A 24,612-nucleotide genomic window follows, 5' to 3' on the forward strand; every position below is an offset into this window, starting at 1 on the left:
ATATTTTGGGTGTAATATAGGTGGCGCTGTGGTCAGAAAACAAGTTTCCCCAGGCTGTCAGTTTGCAGGTAGAAAAAAATTTAGAAATTGTCAGACTGGATTCCCAGGCTAAATGGAAGCATTTATCAAGTGCATTTAATTATCAAGTTCCATGTTTTTTTCTGCAGTGAAGTATTGAAATGATAATCGTATGATTTTGTTGAGTAGTGTACTCTTAGACTATACTTATTATAAGTAAATAACAGGAAGTTGGGAACTTTTGTTAAAATTGTACATTCAGCATGCCTTTAACCTAGGTGGGTCAGGGAGCTACTTATAAAATATATTGTTGTTATTTTTTATATGCTTATACACATCATTGTGGTTCTTGATAGAACCATCTGGGCATGCAGACAGCATTAATAATGTTTGTTTTTGTATATTTACTTAGTCAGTCAGTGGTTTCTCATAGCTTATTTTTTATAATAACTGTTATAGTTATAAATAAAAATTTGTATAATGTATCTAAAACAAAGAGCAGATTTTCAGTCAAACTCTGGCTGTCAGTTTTGTTCATTTTGTCATTCACAAGACAGTAACAGATGTTCCTGCAGCTTAATGTGCATGACTTCATTTTGGAGATGAGCTTTAAGCTTCATTTTGCATTTTGCAACATTATACCATACTACTGTCTCTAAAGAGAAATTTTGATTCATTCATTGATTATAAATACATTTAAATTTTTGAATATATTAAATGAATAATATTTTGAATGGTGTTTTTTAACACATGATGAGACACAATCTTATTTGATGAGTTTCATTTAAGGTACCAGTAATGGACCCGTAATGACAAAATTTTGGCTATTTCCATTATATTACAAATTTACATATTCTCCATATATGCGATTTCAGTATCCTTCGCCCATAACAGAAAACAACTGTTATTATAATTGGAGAATGTCGAAATCGCATATGGAGAATATGTAAATGAGCTGATATTGCCCATTGTTATTACAGGTCCACTGCCTTAATAATTGTGCCTTGGTTAGAAATCACAAAGAAAGCCATTACTGTGACATCTGACTATCTGAGCACTCTGCCACTGTGCCTCTGCATATAGATCTATTAAAGCACAATTACTTTTCAATTTGAAGGACTGTCATTTATACGTTTGTATAACTGTTTCTTTTTGAAGGTTCTGATGAGCAAGAGTTCACACAGCTGAAGACAAGGGACACGACTCAGTCCAACCCGGAGTTACAAGATGACAGCGGAAGCACAAAATCCTTCATATTGTTGCTGCTCATTTTCCTATCAGCTGTTGCTATGCTTAGTGTCGTCTACCTCAACTTTCCAAAACTGGCAGAGTGAGTACATTCAATTTCAGTTGTTTTCAAAAACATAATTAGCGCGGGGTTAAACTGCTCCACAGGTTGAAATTATTTTATCTTCCATTGAAAGGGTTGTTTAACCTTTAGTCTGCTGGCAGCAAGTGATTTTGCCTTTGCAACCAGTGCAGACCAAGATCTGTGCAGGCTGATCATGATCTGCACTGTTTGTCATTCAGTCAGTATCTTTTTGGTATGCATCCCTTTTAACAGTTAATGGTACTGTCCAAACTGGAAGATGTACAAGTTTGTTATAGAAATTTAGCAGGGTAAGGGTTAAGATAGATATAATCTCAGAATGTTATATAATCTTATTGAATGTTGATACCAATCAGGCTTAATTATTTTTATGAAATAATAATCCTTAGTAAAATTAACCTTTTCTCTTCTAGTCAGCAATTCACATTTGTGCCTTCTGACCATTCATTATATCTCCATATTGGATACAATATACTCCGCACTGGACGATGCGCAAACTTAGTTGGAATCTCCTTGTATTAACATTTACCCTGCTAAATTTCGAAAATGGACTGGTCCATCATTCAATTTGGGCAGTACCATTTAATATTCAAAGGATGTTCACTGAAAATTTACTGACCAGATAGCAAACAATGCAGACTATGATCAGCCTGCATGGATGTGCAGGCTGATTTTGGTCTGCACTGGTCGCAAAGGCAGAATCACTTGCCACCAGTCGGCTAAAGGTTAAACAATAAATGCTGCTGGCTGATATAGTATTTGCATGAATATCAACCTCAGTAAAGATTTTAAGCCATGTTTTTTGTATGTATTTAAAAGGCAGAATCAGATACAGGTGAACAAAAGAAAAGAATACTGTAAAAAGCTTGAACTTTATGCCAGTTTTAAACTATCAATTTCAGAGAAGAGAAACAACATATAAAGTTGCCTAGAGACATTGAAGATGCCAAGAATCTCGGGAAAATATTATCAAGATACACAGACAAATATTACTTCCAAGTTCTGTCCGGATACTTCGTCACTTATATATTGTATCCTTTTTGCAATTATTTACTGGTTTTGAGCTCTTTTTCATGACACTGTCTTGATTTTGAAAAACTACATTCAGTTACTGTCACAGTTGTTGGCTGAAAATCTTACATGAATTTAATTTTATGAATTTTCTAATTTAGGGCTATTACAAACAATTTTGGTCACAAAGTTTTGTTGTGTTCCAAATTTTCAGAATTTTGCTGTTATTGTAAGTACCAGTGGAAATTCTGCTTACAGTATTTATTTTCATTTTTTAGCTCGACTATTCGAAGAATAAGTAGAGCTATCCTACTCACCACGGTGTCGGCGTCGGTGTCGGCGTCGGCGTCGGCGTCACACCCTGGTTAAGTTTTTTGTACCAGTCCACATTTTGACAAAGTCTTTTGAGATAAAGCTTTGAAACTTTCAACACTTGTTTACCATCACCATGTCCAGTTATAGGCAAGAGTACATAACTCTGTCAAGCATTTTGACTGAATTATGGCCCCTTTTGACTTAGAAATCTTGGTTAAGTTTTTCGTATCAGTTCATATTTTGACAAAGTCTTTTGAGATAAAGCTTTGAAACTTTCAACACTTGTTTACCATCACCATGTCCAGTTATAGGCAAGAGTACAGAACTCTGTCAAGCATTTTGACTGAATTATGGCCCCTTTTGACTTAGAAATGTTGGTTAAGTTTTTCGTACCAGTTCATATTTTGACAAAGTCTTTTGAGATAAAGCTTTGAAACTTTCAACACTTGTTTACCATCACCATGTCCAGTTGTAGGCAAGAGTACATAACTCCATCAAGCATTTTGGTTGAATTATGGCCCCTTTTTGACTTAGAAATCTGGTTAAGTTTTTCGTACCAGTCCACATTTTGACAAAGTCTTTTGAGATAAAGCTTTGAAACTTTCAACACTTGTTTACCATCACAATATCCAGTTGTAGGCAAGAGTACATAACTCCATCAAGCATTTTGACTGAATTATGGCCCCTTTTGACTTAGAAATCTTGGTTAAGTTTTTCGTACCAGTTTATATTTTGTGTAAAGTGTTTGACATATGGCTTTGAAACTTTTATATCTATTTCAGTATAATAGTCTCTATCAATAGGCAAGAGTACGTAACTCTCTCGTTTTTTTTGGCTGAATTATCGCCCTTTTTGAACTTGGAAACTGGTTCTGTTTTGTATATGTCCATGTTTTGTCAAGACTATTTGACATATGTCTTTTAAACTTTAAACACTTGTTTATCATTATGATTTCCATCTCTAGGCAAGAGTACATAACTCTGACAACTATTTTGACTGAATTATGGCCCTTTTTGGACTTTCAAATTTGTTCAGTTTTTTTTACAAGTCAGCATTTTGTCAAAACTATTTGAACTGTGGCTTTGAAACTTTTAACACTAGTTTATCAACATGATTTCCATCTGTAGGCAAGAGTACATAACTCTGTCAACTATTTTGACTGAATTATGGCCCTTTTTGGACTTGGAAATTAGTTAAATTTTTCATAAATCCATGTTTTGCCTAACATATAACTTAACATATTTGCCATCATGGTCACACATTGCCATTTAGTGCAAGACTAATCGAAATCCACAAATAAAGGAACATTTTTTGTTTAATCCATTTTTTTGTTTAGTCTGAAAATCTATGGAAATATTTTGACCCCATTCTTCAATCAATTCTTCGAATAGTCGAGCGCGCTGTCATCCGACAGCTCTTGTTTCTCTCATACTTCTAGAAGATTCAGCCAAAAGTGCTAATGTTTTTCAACAGCTTAGATAAACATCATGTTGTTTTAAACTGAATTGTTTTTACTCAAAATTATTGCCTTCTGTTGTGTGGCCCATGTTGTATTTTTGCAAAATTTGTACTCCCTTAACTGTTTTCAGTTTGCAATCATTTGCAATACCTGGGTCAATATTTCTGAGTATATTGTCAGGGTTTCTCTTCCCATTTTTCCTAGCATTGTTCATGGTGTGTTTAGTAAGTATAGCATGTTTCTATATTGTAACGCTCAGGGATTGAAATAAACTCAGTGCAGTGAAAGAAAAAAAACAAGGATTCTTAACTGTGCAAAAAGTGCAGATGTTTAAATATGTAATATAAAAAGGTTGTAACATATAGTTAGATGGTCAGTCCTGTTGACCACCAATGAACAGAGACACCTGTCACTTAAGACCAAAATTACAGCATTTTTAGTGTATTTTTAACCTGTGAAAAAAAGACTTTTTGCGTGAGTGTTTAGACAAAGGTTTGATTATACTAAAATTTAAGTTTTATAATTATGTACTACATACCAGTAAACCTTAAATTAGTTGTGGACTTTAGTTTGATACAGTATGTATGATTTCTCAAAACAACTTTAAAAGGTGCAGGAATTGACAAAATAGGAGTTGAAATTTTCAAATTTTGACAGATTTGTTAGCGCCGTACCATGAGAAAACCAACATAGTGCGTTTGCGATCATCATGGAGCCAGGCCTGCCTGCACATCCGCACAGTCTGGTCAGGATCTGTGCTGTTCACTTTCAAAGCCTATTGCAATTAGAGAAACCATTAGCAAACAGCATGGATCCTGACCAGACTACACAGATAGATCCATGCTGGTCGCAAATGCACTATGTTGGTTTTCTCATCGTGCGGCTCAAATTTACACTATTCTATATAGTTCATTTTTCTTTCAGTGTTCAGGTATAGGAGCTACATTCTGTTATCTTCTGTCCTACCTTGTTGGTAGACGTCTTGTGATAAAATACATTCCTGAGAAAGTCTCAGACTGGCAATCTCATGTAAGTATATGTAATACTTTTCACGAAAAAATCCCCACTCTAGGAGTCTCATGTCAGTTGATAAAATGAATTTCCAAGAAGGTTTCAGATTGACAATGTCATGATAGTTGAAATAGTGATTAAATACATACCGAAGAAAGTCTCAGACTAGCAGTCTCATGTAATTATATGAAATACATTCTAGGAATGTCTCTTGACTTGCAATCTTATGTAAGTATATAAAAGTAATTTTTAGGAAAGTCTTGGACTGGCAATCTTATGTAAGTTCATCAAATACATTTCTGGAAAAGTCTTGGAGCTGGTCTTCAAAGTATCATTAAATGAGCCGTGCCATGAGAAAACCAACATAGTGGGTTTGCGACCAGCATGGATCCGGACCAGCCTGCGCATCCGCGCAGTCTGGTCAGTATCCATGCTGTTCGCTAACAGTTTCTCCAATTCCAATAGGCTTTGAAAGCGAACAGCATGGATCCTGACCAGACTGCGTGGATGCGCAGGCTGGTCTGGATCCATGCTGGTCGCAAACCCACTGTGTTGGTTTTCTCATGGCATGGCTCAAATGCTGCAGTATTGTTTATGAGTATCTATTTTACTGTAGTGTTTGGTTTTATGCCAGCCATTATCCTATGATAACTTTTGTATATGGAAATATATGACATGGAATTATGCTGTCCATTCTGTTTATTTGCAGCATATGATTAAATTGCATTTTACAGGGTCTAACTGTATGAACTTTAACTCTTCCTTAATTTGAATAGCTATGCTATGATTTGTCTTAATGGCTAGCTGAATGAAGGTTAATTAACCTTCAGCTGGCTGGCAGCAATTGATTCTGCCTTTGCGACCAGGGCAGACCAAGATCAGCCTACACATCCGTGTTGTCTGATCATGGTCTGCACTGTTCGCTATTCAGTCAGTAAATTTTCTGCGAACACCCCTTCGAATAATTAATGATATTGCCCAGATTGAATGACGGACCAGTCCATTTTATAAATATAGCAGGCTAAGAGGTAAACTTAACAGATCAGAGGTTGTGAGTTAATTCCAAGGATGAAACAAAAAAAGCCTTAATGGATTGTCTTATGTCTTTCGACCATGTTTAATACTGGCCCTTTGTGTCAAAGACTTGTAAGAAATTAGGGAACACATCAAACAGGACTGATCACAATAACCTATAGCTGTGTCCAGTTGATGAAAGAAAAAGAAAAAAAACATAATATATGATAGTATTAAAGTTTCAGAAGCCTCTGAAATAAATGCATATGTTTGTAGAAGCAGGTAGGAAAGCTTTCTGTTTTGTCACCACCCACATGTAAGTAGTGTGTGTGAAAACATGTATATAATTATCTTTTCAGGTGAACCATCATAGAGAACATTTACTGAACTATATAATATTTCTACGAATAACGCCTTTCCTGCCAAATTGGTTCATCAATATAGCTTCACCTGTGATAAATGTGCCTCTGTGGCCGTTCTTTATAGGAACTTTTCTTGGTAAGATAACGATGTTACATTATTACCTTAATAGTTATTATTATATTAAGTCCCACCTCATGGTTTTCAAATTTTATTCATGTGTCAGTATTTCATATACATTTTTAGCTCGACTATTTGAAGAATAGGGGAGCTATCCTACTCACCCCGGCGTGAGCGTGAGCGTCACACAAATGTTAAAGTTTGCGTGCCACCCCAAATATTTTCAAAGTCCATTGAGATATTGCTTTGATATTTTGCATACTTGTTTACCATCATTACCCCAGTCTGTAAAAAGGAGGAGGCAACTCTGTCAAGCATTTTGACTGAATTATGGCCCCTTTCGACTTGGAATATGCTTATTGTAATGTTAAAGTTTGCGTACCACCCCAAATATTTTCAAAGTCCATTGAGATATTGCTTTCATATTTTGCATACTTGTTAACCATCATGACCCCAGTCTGTAAAAAGAAGGAGGCAACTCTATCAAGCATTTTGACTGAATTATGGCCCCTTTTCGACTTAGGATATGCTTATTGTAATGTTAAAGTTTTACTCATAGCTTGTATTATTCTATCAAGCACTGAGAATAGTCGAGCACACTGTCCACTGACAGCTCTTGTTTTAAACACAATTCAATTTATTATGACTTGACAAAATGTTACCAAAGATTCCAAATTAATTCAGCCATCAGAATTCAAAGATCATTTTATGCAAATTTATTTTTCAAACAGATTTACAGAAAAACAAGCATTTTGTTTTACCTCCCATAACATTCTAGCAGTTTTTATTTTTAGCTCACATGTCACAAAGTGACAAGGTGAGCTTTTGTGATCGCGCAGCATCCGTCGTCCGTGCGTGCATCAGTTTCGTCCGTCCGTAAACTTTTGCTTGTGACCACTCTAGAGGTCACATTTTACATGAGATCTTAATGAAAGTTGGTCAGAATGTTCATCTTGATGATATCTAGGTCAAGTTCGAAACTGGGTCAACTGCGGTCAAAAACTAGGTCAGTAGGTCTAAAAATAGAAAAACCTTGTGACCTCTCTAGAGGCCATACTTTTCAATGGACCTTCATGAAAGTTAGTCAGAATGTTCACCTTGATGATATCTAGGTCAAGTTCGAAACTGGGTCACGTGCCTCCAAAAAATTGGTCAGTAGGTCAAATAATTAAAAAACATTGTGACCTGTCTAGAGGCCATATTTTTCATGGGCTCTGTATGAAAGTTGGTCTGAATGTTCATCTTGATGATATCTAGGTCAAGTTCGAAACTGGGTCAACTGTGGTCAAAAATAAAGTCAGTAGGTCGAAAAATAGAAAAACCTTTTGACCTCTCTAGAGGCCATATTTTTCGATGGATCTTCAGGAAGATTGGTCTGAATGTTCATCTTGATGATATCTAGATCAAGTTCAAAACTGGGTCACATGTGGTCAAAAACTAGGTCAGTAGGTATAAAAATAGAAAAACCTTGTGACCTCTCTAGAGGCCATATTTTTCATCAGATCTTCATGAAAATTGGTGAGAATGTTCACCTTGATGATATCTAGGTAAAGTTCAAAAACTGGGTCACATGCCTTAAAAAACGAGGTCTTTAGGTCAAATAATAAAAAAACCTTGTGACCTCTCTATAGGGCATATTTTTCAATGGATCTTCATGAAAATTGGTCAGAATTTTTATCTTGATGATATCTAGGTCAGGTTCAAAACTGGGTCACATGCGGATAAAAACTAGGTCACTATGTCAAATAATAGAAAAAACAACGTCACACTCAGTTCAGAACTGGGTCATGTGGGGACAGGTGAGCGATTCAGGACCATCATGGTCCTCTTGTTTAAATAGGCGGTCATGTAGTAACCACCTATGTTTCTGTGAAGGGTCAGTAGATTTTCATATCATTCTAGGATGCTAATAAGTAGTTGGTAAAACAAATAAATTATAGGGTTTGTTAGTGACCCTTCACAGAAATATGTGGGCTCAGTATGATAAATATGGGAACTCCAATAACCCCTCGCCCCCATTTGTCATACTAACCCTACATATTTCCATGGAAGGTTAATAACAAACCCAATAATGAATCATATATTTAAGGTTTGAAATTTGTATATACTAGTAAGACAGTTTTAGTCATATTCTTTCTGTATATATAAGAAACATGTTGCTTGCTTCATTTAAGTCATATTTATGTCTCCCCCAGGAGACATATTGTTTTTGCCCTGTCCGTCCGTCCTTCCGTCCGTCCGTTCGTCCACACGTCACACTTCATTTCCGAGCAATAACTGGAGAACCATTTGACCTAGAACCTTCAAACTTCAAAGGGTTGTAGGGCTGCTGTAGTAGACGACCCCTATTGTTTTTGGGGTCACTCCGTCAAAGGTCAAGGTCACAGGGGCCTGAACATTGAACACCATTTCCGATCAATAACTAGAGAACCACTTGACCCAGAATGTTGAAACTTCATAGGATGATTGGCCATGCAAAGTAGATGACCCCTATTGATTTTGGGGTCACTCCGTCAAAGGTCAAGGTCACAGGGGTCTGAACATTGAAAACCATTTCCGATCAATAACTAGAGAACCACTTGACCCAGAATGTTGAAACTTCATAGGATGATTGATCATGAAGAGTAGATGACCCCTATTGATTTTGGGGTCACTCCATCAAAGGTCAAGGTCACAGGGGCCTGAACATGGAAAACCATTTCCGATCAATAACTAGAGAACCACTTGACCCAGAATGTTGAAACTTCATAGGATGATTGTACATGCAAAGTAGATGACCCCTATCGATTTTGGGGTCACTCCATTAAAGGTCAAGGTCACAGGGGCCTGAACATTGAAAACCATTTCTGGTCAGTAACTTGAGAACCACTTGACCCAGAATGTTGAAACTTTATAGGATGATTGCTCATGCTGAGTAGATGACCCCTAACAATTTTGGGGTCACTGTGAAAGATCAAGGTCACAGGGGTCTGAACATTGAAAACCATTTCCGATCAATAACTAGAGAACCACTTGACCCAGAATGTTGAAACTTAATAGGATGATTGAACATGCAGAGTAGATGACCCCTATTGATTTTGGGGTCAATCTATTAAAGGTCAAGGTCACAGTGGCCTGTTCATGTAAAATCATTTTTTGGAAATAACTTGAGAACCACTTGACCCAGAATGTTGAAACTTAATAGGATGATTGCTCATGCAGAGTAGATGACCCCTACTTATTTTGAGGTCACTTGGTCAAAGGTCAAGGTCACAGGAGCCTGAACAGTGACTTGAGAACCACTAGGCCAAGAGTGTTGAAATTTAACGGGATGACTGGACATGCCAAGTAGATGATCCCTATTGCAGCCAACCATCAGTGTCTCTTTGACTTTCGCTCCTGGCCCCTATTAACCTCTTGCCTATAGGACTTTGCATTGGGGGAGACATGCGCTTTTTTAAAAAAGCATTTTCTAGTTTACTTTAGGTGTTACACCACTATATTTTTGTTTTGAACATACATGTATTGCATCACTAATTGTTGAAAGAGTTCTCTTAACTTTTGTTCATTTTGTAGATGTACCTTCTGGATAAAGATTCTTTGTCATAACCAATTCCTTGTAGGTTTAAGACCACTATATTTTTTGTTTTTCAGGTGTCGCACCACCATCATTTGTAGCAATACAGGCAGGAACAACTCTACACCAGCTCACGTCCTCGGGAGATGCTGTGTCGTATAGATCCATGTTTATTCTAGCAATATTTGCTCTAGTCTCTCTACTACCAGTTGTGTTCAAGAAGAAACTAAAGGCAAAGTTTGATTGATTGGTCATCACAGCTCGGGGTTTTCTCATCAGGTCTTCTGGAAATCTTTATATTCTGGAGTCAAATTTAGAATGACTTTTTTGGGCAGATGTGTTAGTTGCACACAGTTTCATTGGAGTTCTGTACTGTAAAATAGATATTAATTCCATCAGGACAATTGTTTGTGGATTTTATCATTGCTTAACCCTTATTCCAATAATTGACTTAGCCATCTTTCAATTTTGACAGTACCATTAACTGTTCAAAGGGTTGTTTACCAAAAAGATACTGACTGAATGGTGAACAGTGCAGATCATGATCAGGCTGCATGGATGTGCAGGCTGATCATGATCTACTCTGGTCGCAAAGGCAGACTCAGTCATGTCCAGCATGATAAGGGTTAAAACCCACAAAATTGAATTTCATAGAACAAATATAATAACAAATTTGTATAAAAAATTAAGTATTACTTTTCTTGTCCCCACAAAATAGCATTGTTTTTGTTGAACCTTTACTTTCTATACCAACGAAATAAAACGTTTCAAAGTATGTTGTGAAAAATGTTGAGAAATTAGATAATATTAACTTGTTAAAATTGAATTAATACCTTGGCAGATGTGATAGATTTCTGTCAATTTCTAAATAAAACCCTGTAGAATTACAGTTATATTTTGTGAGAAAGGAGTATTTTATAATGAGAAAGGAGTATTTTAGAATGAGAAAGGAGTATTTTCTAAGATTGCCAGCTGTTTTAGTATGTTCCTACACAACCTTGTGAATGTGAACCACCATATAGAATGTTACATAACCTTTGCCCAGAAAAGTCATTCTGAATTGTACAATAAGTTTCTGTATCATCTTGTAATAGGCAGTTGTTAAAATATTACATTTTACAGAAGAAAAACCTGCACTGGGAAGTCATTTATCATGGGCCTAAAATTTCCTTGTTTTGGTCAAAGCAGTTGCCTGAATTCATTGTAATATGAATTTATTAATTCATATTTTATAGATAAAATGAATGGGAAGTTTGTTTGTTTGTTTGGATTTTATTTTGAGGATTGGCACATTCCCTATATTCCAAGAAAATAACTCTTCCATGAATATTAATGATTTCACCCTTACCATGCTAAGTTATATAATGAACTTATCCACTTTTCAATTTGGACAGTACCATTAACTGTTAAAAGAGGTGCATACCAAAAAGATACTGACTGAATAGCGAACAGTGCAGATCATGATCAGACTGCATGGATGTGCAGGCTGATCATGATCTTCACTGGTCACAAAGGCAGAATCAGTAATGTCCAGTATGATAAGGGATAAAGGTTTAACTTAGTAACATATTATAGTGTTATAACCTTGAATTTGATAACTGCTTTTCACTTTTGGGTAAGTTTTACAACAGAATTAATTCCAAAAAAATTATAGCACTTTTTTTTTTAATTAAAGGAATTTGAATTTAATAAAAATGAAATATTTTAATGATTGCCTAACCAGAAAAGATGAACTTTCAGAGGGAAGTTGTGCATGAATAGGGTAAATGCCTAAATGATTTGGTCCATATCTGTCGAGGTTTTTAGATTGAAAAGTAGACTTTAAAACTGGTATTTTAAAAGAATTCGTTGTCTTTTACTTTTCATCTATACATATTTCATATTATTGAAATTGAACAAAATTGTAGAAGTGATAGGGCTGGTTTTAAATAAAGGTTATTTAACAAGAACTTTAATTAGCCAGGATTCATTTTCAGAAGCAATCTCATGTTTTCTTTTTAGCTCACCTGTCACAAAGTGACAAGGTGAGCTTTTGTGATCGCGCGGCGTCTGTCGTCCGTGCGTCCGTAAACTTTTGCTTGTGACCACTCTAGAGGTCACATTTTTCATGGGATCTTTATGAAAGTTGGTCAGAATCTTCACCTTAATGATATCTAGGTCAAGTTCGAAACTGAGTCACTTGCCATCAAAAACTAGGTCAGTAGGTCTAAAAATAGAAAAACGTTGTGACCTCTCTAGAGGCCATATATTTCACAAGATCTTCATGAAAATTGGTCAGAATGTTCACCTTGATGATATCTAGGTCAAGTCTGAAACTGGGTCACGTGGGGTCAAAAACTAGGTCAGTAGGTCTAAAAATAGAAAAACTTTGTGACCTCTAGAGGCCATATTTTTCATGAGATCTTCATGAATATTGGTCAGAATGTTCACCTTGATGATATCTAGGTCAAGTTCGAAACTGGGTCACGTGCGGTCAAAAACTAGGTCAGTAGGTCTAAAAATAGAAAAACCTTGTGACCTCTCTAGAGGCCATATTTTTCAATGGATCTTCATGAAAATTGGTCAGAATGTTTACCTTGATGATATCTAGATCAGTTTCAGAACTGGGTCACGTGGGGTTAAAAACTAGGTCAGTAGATCTAAAAATAGAAAAACCTTGTGACCTCTTTAGAGGCCATATTTTTCATGAGATCTTCATGAATATTGGTCAGAATGTTCACCTTGATGATATCTAGGTCAGGTTCGAAACTGGGTCACGTTGGGTCAAAAACTAGGTCAGTAGGTCTTAAAATAGAAAAACCTTGTGACCTCTCTAGAGGCCATATTTCTCAATGGATCTTCATGAAAACTGGTGAGAATGTTCAGCTTGATGATATCTAGGTCAGGTTTGTAACTGGGTCATGTGCGGTCAAAAACTAGGTCAGTAGGTCGAAAAATAGAAAAACCTTGTGACCTCTCTAGAGGCCATATTTTTCACGAGATCTTCATGAAAATTGGTGAGAATGTTCACCTTGATGATATCTGGGTCAAGTTTAAAAGTGGGTCACGTGCCTTCAAAAACTAGGTCATTAGGTCAAATAATAGAAAAAGCTTGTGACCTCTCTAGAGGCCATATTTTTCAATGGATCTTCATGAAAATTGGTCAGAATTTCTTATCTTGATGATATCTAGGTCACATGTGCTCAAAAACTAGGTCACTATGTCAAATAATAGAAATAACGACGTCATACTCAGTTCAACACTGGGTCATGTGGGGATAAGTGAGCGATTCAGGACCATCATGGTCCTCTTGTTCTTTCATGTTTTTTCGGTGGTTTTAACAAAAATGTGTACATAGCATACATGAAATACTATGACATCGTAAAGTTTATTCGTGCTTAAAAAAAAGTTAAAATAGTGTTCGTAATTAAAAGATATTTTTGTTATTTGGATAATGGATGTATATTAACATTTCTAGTCGTTTCGTTTCAGAAAATATTAACATCTTTATTCATTTCCTGTTATTCAGAATTGTCATTCGCTATGTTAAGATAAAGTTCTTTATCAGAGAAACTATCTTTGATATCTCACTGTTTGAATTTATTTGGATAGAATTTACTGCAATACTTTCAACAAATCAGTAAAAACATGAAATAAAAAATTTAAAAAGATATAACAGTGTAAGGTTTTTTGCTTAGTCCAGCTTGAGGTTTGTATTCAAAGTACATATATAGAAAAGCTAACTTGCAAATAGTCTGTTTTAGATAATAGTCAGTTAGAAAAAGAAAATATTAAAGGGAGACAATTTTGTCACATACGCTCTGTAATGTTTTGAAAGTTCTGGTTCTTTTGTTATAATTATGCAATACACTGTAAATATTGTTTTGTAAGTATTGTGCATTTATTTATTTTCATTTTTTTGTTCATGTACAGTCAGTATCTTAAATACACAGTTTAAAGTCAACTGCCTTTTCTTCTTCATTGAAACGCAAAGGAACTGCATTTTAAACAGTAAATATGAACTTGATAATTAGAGGGCTTGGTTTGAAACATTTGTTTTTCCTTTATCTCCTTCATATTCAGCGCTCAATTATTATACCCCCACAAACCGAAGTTTGGGGTGTGGGGGGGCGGTATATAGGAGTGAGCTTGTCGGTCTGTTGGTTTTCATGATTTCCGGACAATAAGTTATGAAAGGCTTGACAAGACTTAAATAGTTTTGGACCACTATGAAATACAGGTCAAGTTCGACTTGGAGATCAGAATGTCAAAGGTCAGGGTCACAATGACCTGGAACAGATAAACAGTTTCATGATGGTAACTTGAGAGCACTTGAACCAAGGATCATAAATTTTGGTACACAGGTGTAACATGATAAAATACAGGTCAGATGATAACTTGAGAGCACATGGACCAAGGATCATAAATTTTGGTACACAGGTGTAAAACATAATAAAATACAGGTCAATTTCGACTTTGAGGTCAAAGGTCAAAGTCACAATGACCTGGAACAGTTAAACAGTTTCCACATGATAACTGAGAATGCTTTGGCCTAGGATCATAAATTTTGGTACACAGGTGTAACATCATAAAATACAGGTCAAGTTCGATTTTGAGGTCAGTAGGTCAAAGGTCTAGGTCACAATGACCCAGAACAGTTGAACGGTTTCTTGATGATAACTTTAGAATGCTTTGGCATAGGATCATGAAAGTTGATAGGGAGGTTGGTCATGGCCAGCAGATGAATTCTATTGATTTTGAGGTCAGAGGTCAAGGTCACAGTGACCCAGAACAGTTAAACCATTTCCGGATGATAACTTGAGAACCCTTGGGCCTAGGATCATGAAAGTTGATAGGAAGTTTGGCCATGACCAGCAGATGACACCTATTTGTTTTGAGGTCAGTAGGTCAAAGGTCAAGACCACAGTGACCCAGAACAGTTAAATTAACATGGAAAACCGTTCCCAATTTATAACTTGAGAACCACTAGGCCCATAATGTTGATGATCCCTATTGCAGCCAACTATCAGTGTCTCTGACTTTTGCTCCTATCCCCTATTGACTTCTTGCCTATACAACTATGCATTGGGGGAGACATGCGCTTTTCTACAAAAGCATCTTCTAGTTGATCTATTGTTTTAAATATCAGAATGAAAATGATTTAACTAAATGGTGTTGCACTTAGTTCACATGCTGAATTAATGATTAGGTGTGCAAAATAATTCGGGGCCTCTGTGACCGAGTGGTTAAGGTTGCTGACTTCAAATTACTTGCTTTTCATCGATGTGGGCTCAAGCCTCACTTGGGACGAAGAATTATTCATGTAAAGAAGCCATCAGCTTGATGGTTCTACCAAGTAGCCCACCTGTGATAAAAAAATGTCTGTAGGGGCACCAGGGATCTTCCTCAGTCACGAAAAGCTGGAGAGCTGTCATATCACCTTTAACTGTGTTTGCGTAACGTTAAACCTAACGAACAAAGAGCACAATAATTCAGTACATGGCTATGCACTCCTAAACTGTTCCAAAGGATGTGTAATATAATTTCCTTTTTTTAGTTTTTCAAAGGTCAAGGCCACAGGGGCCAACGTTAACTTTTTGCACGAAGGCATACTTCGCCAACCACTTCACCCAGGACCTTCAAACTTCACATGCTGATAGTACTTATTGAATACACCACCCCTACTGACTTAGGGGTCACCAGGTCAAAGGTCAAGGTGATGCGGGGGCATTTGTCACCATTAGTGACAGCTCTTGTTAAAAAATGTTTTGTCACATTATTAAACTACATTTTGTACCATACATTTGCAATGATATTGTGCTGCTCTGTCTCATCCTCTTTTTGTATGCCAAGAAACAAGACATTAGCATCGGGCTGGCAGGCAGTGGGCAGGCAGCGTCCTCTAAAGTTGTCCACTCTAACTTGAGAGTTTTTATCCATTGTTCACCAGACTTGGTCATCATATTATGGATGTAATTTCTTTGCAAAGTTAAATAGACAGCAGGATCCTTCCAGTCTCTGAAGTTATTTCCCTAGAATTACTAAAAATGTGAAAATTGACGCAGCAGTCTGGTCAGAATCCATGCTGGTCGCTTTCAAAGCCTATTGAAATTGGAGAAACTGTTAGCGAACAGCATGGATCCTGACCAGACTGCGCGGATGCGCAGACTGGTCTGGATCCATGCTGGTCGCAAACCCACTATGTTGGTTTTCTCATGGCGTGGCTCATATTGACTTGCAACAATGTGTTACTAAGTTTTTGATCTCCTAGCTACTCTGAGAACAAAAAGCTGTTTGTGAACTTTTAGTATCATTGGATGTCTGTCATCCAAAATTTCTTTGAAGAAACCTTTCGACATCTTATGAATCGCTTATGGATCTTCACCAAACTTGATCTGTGGCACCCCGTTACGGACCCCTTTCAGGTTTGTTCAAATGATGTGATTTAGCCCCTTTCCCTGGCCACCAGAGGATCTTCTCGGTTCTTGGTCTGTAGCATCTTTGTATGGATTTCTGTCCAAATGATTCAGTTTGACCAAAGAGAAAGAAAAGGAAACCTATCAGCTTCTGTCAGGCACTGCTTGATGGATTGTTGACACTGTCTGCACCATTCTTTCATGGGCCTCGCTTTAATTTTGTTCAAATGGTTGTATGTGATCCCATTTAAGGGCCACAAGAGCTGAATAAAGAAAACAAACAACATCTCTTTAATTATTACATGCACTGTTACCAAACTTAGTTTGTGGCATCCTGCTTTGAATTCTGTCAAGTTTGTTCAAACCTCATTTGCTGGAACGCGATGGAACCAACAAACTATTCGAATTATCGGCAGTTTGAGCCCTTAAACAATATACATGATTTTGCTGGGACCTGACATGTTGAGCAAAGGATGGTGTATGAATTTTCTGAGGTCGAGCAAACAAATTTTGACTGTACATGGAATTTTATTATTTTTATGTTTTAAAAGATACTTAGCACATATAGATCTGCAAATTATGTTATAACAGATTTTTAAAATCCTTAATGAAAATTTGTGTTTTATTAGTAAGATAATTTTGTATCTAACGAGTAATAATATGAAAACATTCACAATGAATTACAGACAGTACAATTCATTTATACATTACTGTGAAATCATTTAATTTGGTGGGCAGGAAGTTTGGTTGTTTGTGACAGAGACGGCTATTTCTTTTGGAATATAAGTTTGTGGTTATCAGTTCGTAATTTTATTTGTTTGTTAGAATTTAATTTTATGGGTTTACACAACATGAAATCTATAAAAGTCAGTACCCAGCAATTAGTTATGATTTCACAGTGCATTTATGTTTGTCTGGTGCAAAATATTTTGACCCTTGCCCTGCTAATTTCTGTAATGAATGTGTACATCTTTGAATTTGGACAGTACCATTAACCTTTATCATGCTAGACACGATTTATTCTGCCTTTGCGACCAGTGTAGATCATGATCAGCCTGCATATCTGTGCAGTCTGATCATGGTCTACACTGTTTGCCATTCAGTCAGTATCTTTTTAGTAAACAACCCTTTTAACAGTTAATGGTACTGTCCACAATGAAAGATGGACAAGTTCATTATAGAAATTCAGCAGGGTAAGGGTTAACTGTTAAAAGGAGTGCATACCAAAAAGACACTGACTGAATGCTAACAGTGCACATCATGATCAGACTGCATGGATGTGCAGGCTGATCATGATTTGCACTGGTCGCAAAGGCAGAATCAGTCGTGTCCAGCAAGATAAGGGTTAAAACTAAGATAACAACATGGCACCAACAAAATTGATTGATGAAAATCTTCTTCAAATTTCAGAGAGTGTTGCTGGAATCTGATTTTGAAGTGTGAAATATTGGTACATTACCACTCAGTCTTGTGCTTGTGTGTTTTCTGTGTTTGCAATTAGGGACCTCCATGGCAGAATGGTGTTTTTCAATGACTCAGTATGTTGTAAAATGGTAGGAAGCCATCCAGCTGGTTCGCAGCAGGTGGGGGTTCAGCCCAGGTGCTCACCTGTTGCATGATAATAATGGCTGGAGGGGTACCTAGGGTCTTGCTCTAACGCTAAAAACAGAAATATGATCATGTGACCTGCACTGGTTTGGTATGATTTTGATAGAAAAAAGTTTCACAGATGTAATACATTGAAATTGTATACTTTGTAAGAGACATTTTGTATGTTTGTCATGAAAATACCAATACATGTAGCATGTATGAATATTGAACTTGTTAACAGAAAAACAACAACAACAAAGTCTTGATCTTGCAGTTTTAAAAGAATAATGTTTGTGAAGTATAAATGTTGTAGGTGTTTTTAATTAAGATATTTTTATTGTGACATTCTAACTGTCAACAAACTGGCATGTTGTTGGATTTATTTATGGAATATACATGAATTGTCTGAGGTTGTGACACTTGATCAAAGTAGATTTAATTAGAATAGATTTTTTTGTGATATCAAAAGGCATCAGTGATAACTGATGTAAACATGTGGGTCTGTCAGGAAATATAAATCAGAAAGTACATGTATATAAAATGTTACATATTTTTAGCTCACCTGTCATATAGTGACAAGGTTAGCTTTTGTGATCACGCAGCGTCCGTCGTCCGTCCGTGCGTGCGTTCTTGCGTGCGTGCGTAAACTTTTCCTTGTGACCACTCTAGAGGTCACATTTTTCACGGGATCTTTATGAAAATTGGTCAGAATGTTCACCTTGATGATATCTAGGTCAAGTTCGAAACTGGGTCACGGGCGGTCAAAAACTAGATCAGTAGGTCTAAAAATAGAAAAACTTTGTGACCTCTCTAGAGGCCATATATTTCACAAGATCTTTATGAAAATTGGTCAGAATGTTCACCTTGATGATATCTAGGTCAAGTTCGAAACTGGGTCACGTGCCATCAAAAACTAGGTCAGTAGATCTATAAATAGAAAAACCTTGTGACCTCTCTAGAGGCCATATATTTCACAAGATCTTCATGAAAATTGGTCAGAACGTTCACCTTGATGATATCTAGGTCAAGTTCGAAACTGGGTCAGGTGCCATCAAAAACTAGGTCAGTAGGTCAAATAATAGAAAAACCTTGTGACCTCTCTAAAGGCCATATTTTGCATGGGATCTGTATGAAAGTTGGTCTGAATGTTCATCTTGGTGATATCTAGGTCAAGTTCGAAACTGGGTTACGTGCGGTCAAAAACTAGGTCAGTAGGTCTAAAAATAGAAAAACCTTGTGACCTCTCTAGAGGCCATATTTTTCATGCGATCTGTATGAAAGTTGGTCAGAATGTTCATCTTGATGATATCTAGATCAGGTTCGAAAGTGGGTCACGTGCCATCAAAAACTAGGTCAGTAGGTCAAATGATAGAAAAACCTTGTGACCTCTCTAAAGGCCATATTTTTCATGGGATCTGTATGAAAGTTGGTCTGAATGTTCATCTTGATGATATCTAGGTCAAGTTTGAAACTGGGTTACGTGCGGTCAAAAACTAGGTCAGTAGGCCTAAAAATAGAAAAACCTTGTGACCTCTCTAGAGGCCATACTTGTGAATGGATCTCCATAAAAATTGGTCAGAATGTTCATCTTGATGATATCCAGGGCAAGTTTGAAAGTGGGTCACGTGCCATCAAAAAGTAGGTCAGTAGGTCAAATAATGAAAAAACGTTGTGACCTCTCTAGAGGCCATATTTTTCATGGGATCTGTATGAAAGTTGGTCTGAATGTTTATCTTGATGATATATAGGTCAGTTTTGAAACTGGGTCAACTGCGATCAAAATCTAGGTCAGTAGGTCTTAAAATAGAAAAACCTTGTGACCTCTCTAGAGGCCATACCCTTGAATGGAACTTCATGAAAATTGGTCAGAATGTTCACCTTGATGATATCTAGGTCAGATTTGAAACTGGGTCATGTGCCCTAAAAAACTAGGTCAGTAGGTCAAATAATAAAAAAAAACCTTGTGACCTCTAGAAGGCCATACTTTTCATGGGATCTGTATGAAAGTTGGTCTGAATGTTCATCTTGATGATATCTAGGTCAAGTTTGAAACTGGGTCAACTGCGGTCAAAAACTAGATCAGTAGGTTTAAAATTTGAAAAATCTTTTGACCTCGCTAGAGGCCATATTTTTCAATGGATCTTCATGAAAATTGGTCTGAATGTTCACCTTGATGATATCTAGGTCAGTTTCGAAACTGGGCCACGTGCGGTCAAAAACTATTCCAGTAGGCAGAAAAATAGAAAAACCTTGTGACCTCTCTAGAGGCCATATTTTACATGAGATCTTCATGAAAATTAGTGAGAATGTTCACCTTGATGATAACTAGGTAAAGTTCAAAACAGGGTCATGTACCTCTGAAAACTAGGTCAATAGGTCAAAAAATAGAAAAACCTTGTGACCTCTCTAGAGACCATATTTTGGATCTTCATGAAAATTGGTCAGAATTTTTATCTTGATAATATCTAGGTCAAATTCAAAACTGGGTCACATGAGCTCAAAAACTAGGTCACTATGTCAAATAATAGAAAAAACGACGTCATACTCAAAACTTGGTCATGTGGGAACAGGTGAGCGATTCAGGACCATCATGGTCCTCTTGTTATCTTAATTGGATCTTACAAAGTACATAAAGTTAGCGTTGAATACATATCCATTTGAGACTTGGACATTTGTGCTTCCATTATGGTAATTCCTGTGTAAGGAAAGAGTGAGTAGTTACTGCGCCCCAAAACATGGTATTGAAATGCTTATATCTTTTTAGCTCGATGTTTTGAAGAATAATTAGAGCTATCGTACTCACCATGGTGCGGCGTTGGCGTTGGCAGGGGTGTCTGCGTCTGTGTCACACCTTCGTTAAGATTTTTCGTACCATGCCACTTTTTGATAAAGTCTATTTAGATAAAGCTTTGAAACTTTCAACACTTGTTTAGCATCACCATGTCCAGTATTAGGCAAGAGTACATAACTCTATCAAGGATTTTGGCTGAATTATGGCCACTTTTAACTTACAAATCTTGGTTAAGTTGGCATTTTGTCAAAACTATGACTTGTGGCTTTGAAACTCTCAACATTTATCATTATGATTTTCACCTGTAGGCAAGAGTACATAACTCTGTCAACTATTTTGGCTGAATTATGGCCCTTTTTGGAGTTGGAAATTAGTTCAGTTTTCGTACAAGTCCACTTTTTGTCAAAACTATTTGACATGTGGCTTTGAAACTTTGAACACTTGTTTATCGTCATGATTTCCATCTGTAGGCAAGAGTACATATTTCAGTCAACTATTTTTGCTGAATTATGGCCCTTTTAAACTCATCTGATTTTTTGAAAAAAAATGATGAGTTATTGCCATCACTTGATCGGCGTTGCCTGGTTAAGTTTTATGTTTAGGTCATCTTTTCTCCTAAACTATCAAATCTAATGCTTTAAAACTTGCAACACTTGTTCACCATCAAAAGCTGACTGTACAGCAAGAAACATAACTTCATCCTGCTTTTTGCAAGAATTATGGACTCTTTTTGACTTAGAAAATCAGATTTCTATGTTAAGGAGGTAGGTTACCTTGTTACCAGGGTAAATTCAAATTAGTTGAACCGCAGTGATTTTTTATATTTCGTGTAATTTAATGTTTTAACTGCTACAATCTCAGTTCCGTTTATCTCTGTCCCTTCAAGTACAATTTTTATCCAGGTTTGAAGTACATGACCCTCTTAAGGTATTTTATATAGAAAGAAGAAGGAAAATACGGATATTTAACACTTTTCAGTGTATTTTGGTTTCATTGTTATCCGTAGAAGTCTGCATAATTAATAGTTTTACTAGTATGCGCATAAGCTTTCTAATAAAAGCTTAAAATGTATATGTCGCGGGGCTCGTGTTTCCATGGATACGCATTTTCTCTCATTTTTCAACAATTATGTATGAAAACGGGTTTTTCGACGGCTCCAGTGCCATTCTGTTATTGACCAACATGGAATATTTTGGTAATATGATTAGCAAAATACCAAGAACTTTACATGGTACTATGTTTTTCTTAAAGTTTAGAGTAACCATGGCAACAGAGATGTTTAAAGTAGCTTATATGTTGCTTTTTATCGTAATTTCTTTTAAAAAAATATTATATAAAATTATCTTTCTTGTTAATGTAGCTTTAAAACATCTTATTTCTAACGTTAGTAATATTTTCGTATGAATTGCAGTTAATTTAACAAATTTCACAACTTAAAATACTTACAGCAGTGCCCGTCGTCTGACATTTTATTGAAAAATCGTTCTGCATGCTGCTATTATTCTCATGGATATTGTTGAAATGAAAATAAAAAGCCGAAGCTGTGTTCCTTAAATAGATCAGTGTCAACGCTTTTGAATTTTACAATTAGACATATAGGTCACGGGCTTCGTTTCCATGGTAACATCAATTTAATTCAAGACACCACAATTTTTTACTGAAATTTGAACAATTTTAGAGCTTAGTTTTAGTATTTAAGTAACAAATTATCAACGGAAACTGGGAAATAGGTATAACAAATCAAACTGCCCAATTTTATTTGTAAATGACCGTAATAAGTTACCTTTCAGCTACAACTATATTCCCAATCACATCAGTTACCATCATCCATTTTCTTACATTCCGCATAACATTTCAATATAATTACATAAAAGAAGCAAAATATTGATCATTTTTTTAGAGCAAAAGACTAATAAAAAGTATTTCAGCAAATAATGGCTGTTTAAAAATAGTTCAAATAAAGAAAAAGCACAGAATAACGTTCTTTCAAAATAAAAGCTATTAATTTTGCGCGGTAACTGACACGTAACGTCATGACGTCAATGACGTCATTTTAAGGCAACAATGTTTTGAAGCGTTTCTGCGGCAATTCATTCATTATTTCTGCATTATTAAACCATTAAACATAAGATCGGAGGCAGGTTCAAGATTTATTTCCAGAAGAATGGATATACAAACACATTTAGTTTGTCGTAAACGTCGTCGTAAATCATCACGTTAGCTTCCGGTTGGACATGCGCACTTACAAATATCAAGGTAACCTACCTCCTTAAGTTTTGTCTTTAGGTCAGCTTTTCTCCTAAACTATCAAAGCTATTGCTTTAAAACTTGCAACACTTGTTCACCATCAAAAGTTGACTCTGTACAGCAAGACACTCCATCCTGCTTTCTGCAAGAATTATGGCCCCTTTTGGACTTAGAAAATATCAGATTTCTTGGTTAAGTTTTGCGTTTAGGTCAATTTTCCTTCTTAACGGTCAAAGCTATTGCTTTAAAACTTGGAGCAGTTATTTGCCATTAAAAGCTGACTCTGCATAGCAAGTATTGTTTTTTGCAAGAATTATGGCCCATTTTGGACTTAGAAAATCATGGGTTTGACAATATTTTGTAATAGAGTGACAAAAAAGATCAGATGAGCGTCTGCACTCGCAAGGCGGTGCTCTTGTTTGGATTTGGAAATCAGTTAAATTTTTCATGCAAGTCCATATTTTGCCTAACCTGTTTGACATATCGCATTGAAACTTTGACCACTTGTTTACCATCATAGTCTACATATGTAGGCAAGACTTCATAACTAGGACAAGGACTTTAGCACATTTATGGCCCTTTCTTGAAATAGAGTTTCGCATACCATTCCATATTTTGTTTAAACTGTTTGATATATGGCTTTGAAACTTGTAACACTTGCTTACCATCATGGTCACATATTGCCATATAGTGCAAGACTTATCCAAATCCGTAAATACAGGTAAATTGTTTGTCTAATCTATTTTTTTCTTTTGTCTGAAAAGTTATGGTAATATTTTCACCCATACTTCCATCAGTTCCTTGGATAGATGAGCGTGCTGTCAACAGACAGCTCTTTTTTTTTTGTTTGTAGTCCGATTTTCATAATTATTTGCTTAGAATAAAAAAGACAAATCAAAACATATAACTTTCATGTTTTTAGCTATCTTCTGTTATTCAGTTTCTTTCCCATTTCATAATGAATACACCAATCTACTTGTATAAAGTATGCAGTTGTTTCTTGGGTATATGGGGAATAGTCAAAACTGTTTACTCGAACAACTTTAGAAATACTGTGAGAGGCAGTTAGGGGCGAGGACAGCAGTTTCAAGTATTATCCTCGTTACCAAGGGGCACTAATTTTGACTGTTTCTAAAGCAACTGTAGAAAGAAGAACCATAACTCTTAACCAGCATTTTGTTACAATTGTTATCCTTTTTGTACTTAGAAAATCAGTATTTCTTGGTTATTTATTATTCACTTTTCTTCTACAGCTTTGAGTTAGAACTTTTTTCTTACAGATTGTCCAGCCCTTGCAGACAAGCGATGGCACCAGTAGGCGGTGCTCTGGTTACTGTATGTCTCTTCTTGCCACTTTGATAATCAGATGTTATATTCAGCATTGTATAGATACTA

The 24,612-nt window shown here is 36.2% G+C and overlaps 1 protein-coding gene across 3 annotated transcripts in view; it reads left to right on the forward strand.

The window, feature by feature from the left end:
• Positions 1-24,130, forward strand: part of LOC123536592 (transmembrane protein 41B-like) — a 31,759-nt gene extending 7,629 nt beyond the window's left edge. For all 3 annotated transcript variants that reach the window (XM_045319915.2, XM_053529040.1, XM_053529039.1), the window contains exons 2-7: positions 1,177-1,348; positions 2,251-2,379; positions 4,264-4,357; positions 5,058-5,162; positions 6,518-6,656; positions 10,272-24,130. In XM_045319915.2, the coding sequence (XP_045175850.2) occupies positions 1,177-1,348; positions 2,251-2,379; positions 4,264-4,357; positions 5,058-5,162; positions 6,518-6,656; positions 10,272-10,441 (809 nt within the window). In that variant the 3' untranslated portion in view covers positions 10,442-24,130. The remainder of the gene's footprint in view (positions 1-1,176; positions 1,349-2,250; positions 2,380-4,263; positions 4,358-5,057; positions 5,163-6,517; positions 6,657-10,271) is intronic.
• The last annotated feature ends 482 nt before the right edge of the window (positions 24,131-24,612 follow it).

The sequence above is a fragment of the Mercenaria mercenaria genome, chromosome 17 (genome assembly GCF_021730395.1).
Source record: "Mercenaria mercenaria strain notata chromosome 17, MADL_Memer_1, whole genome shotgun sequence".
In the NCBI taxonomy this organism is placed as follows: Eukaryota; Metazoa; Mollusca; class Bivalvia; order Venerida; family Veneridae; genus Mercenaria; species Mercenaria mercenaria.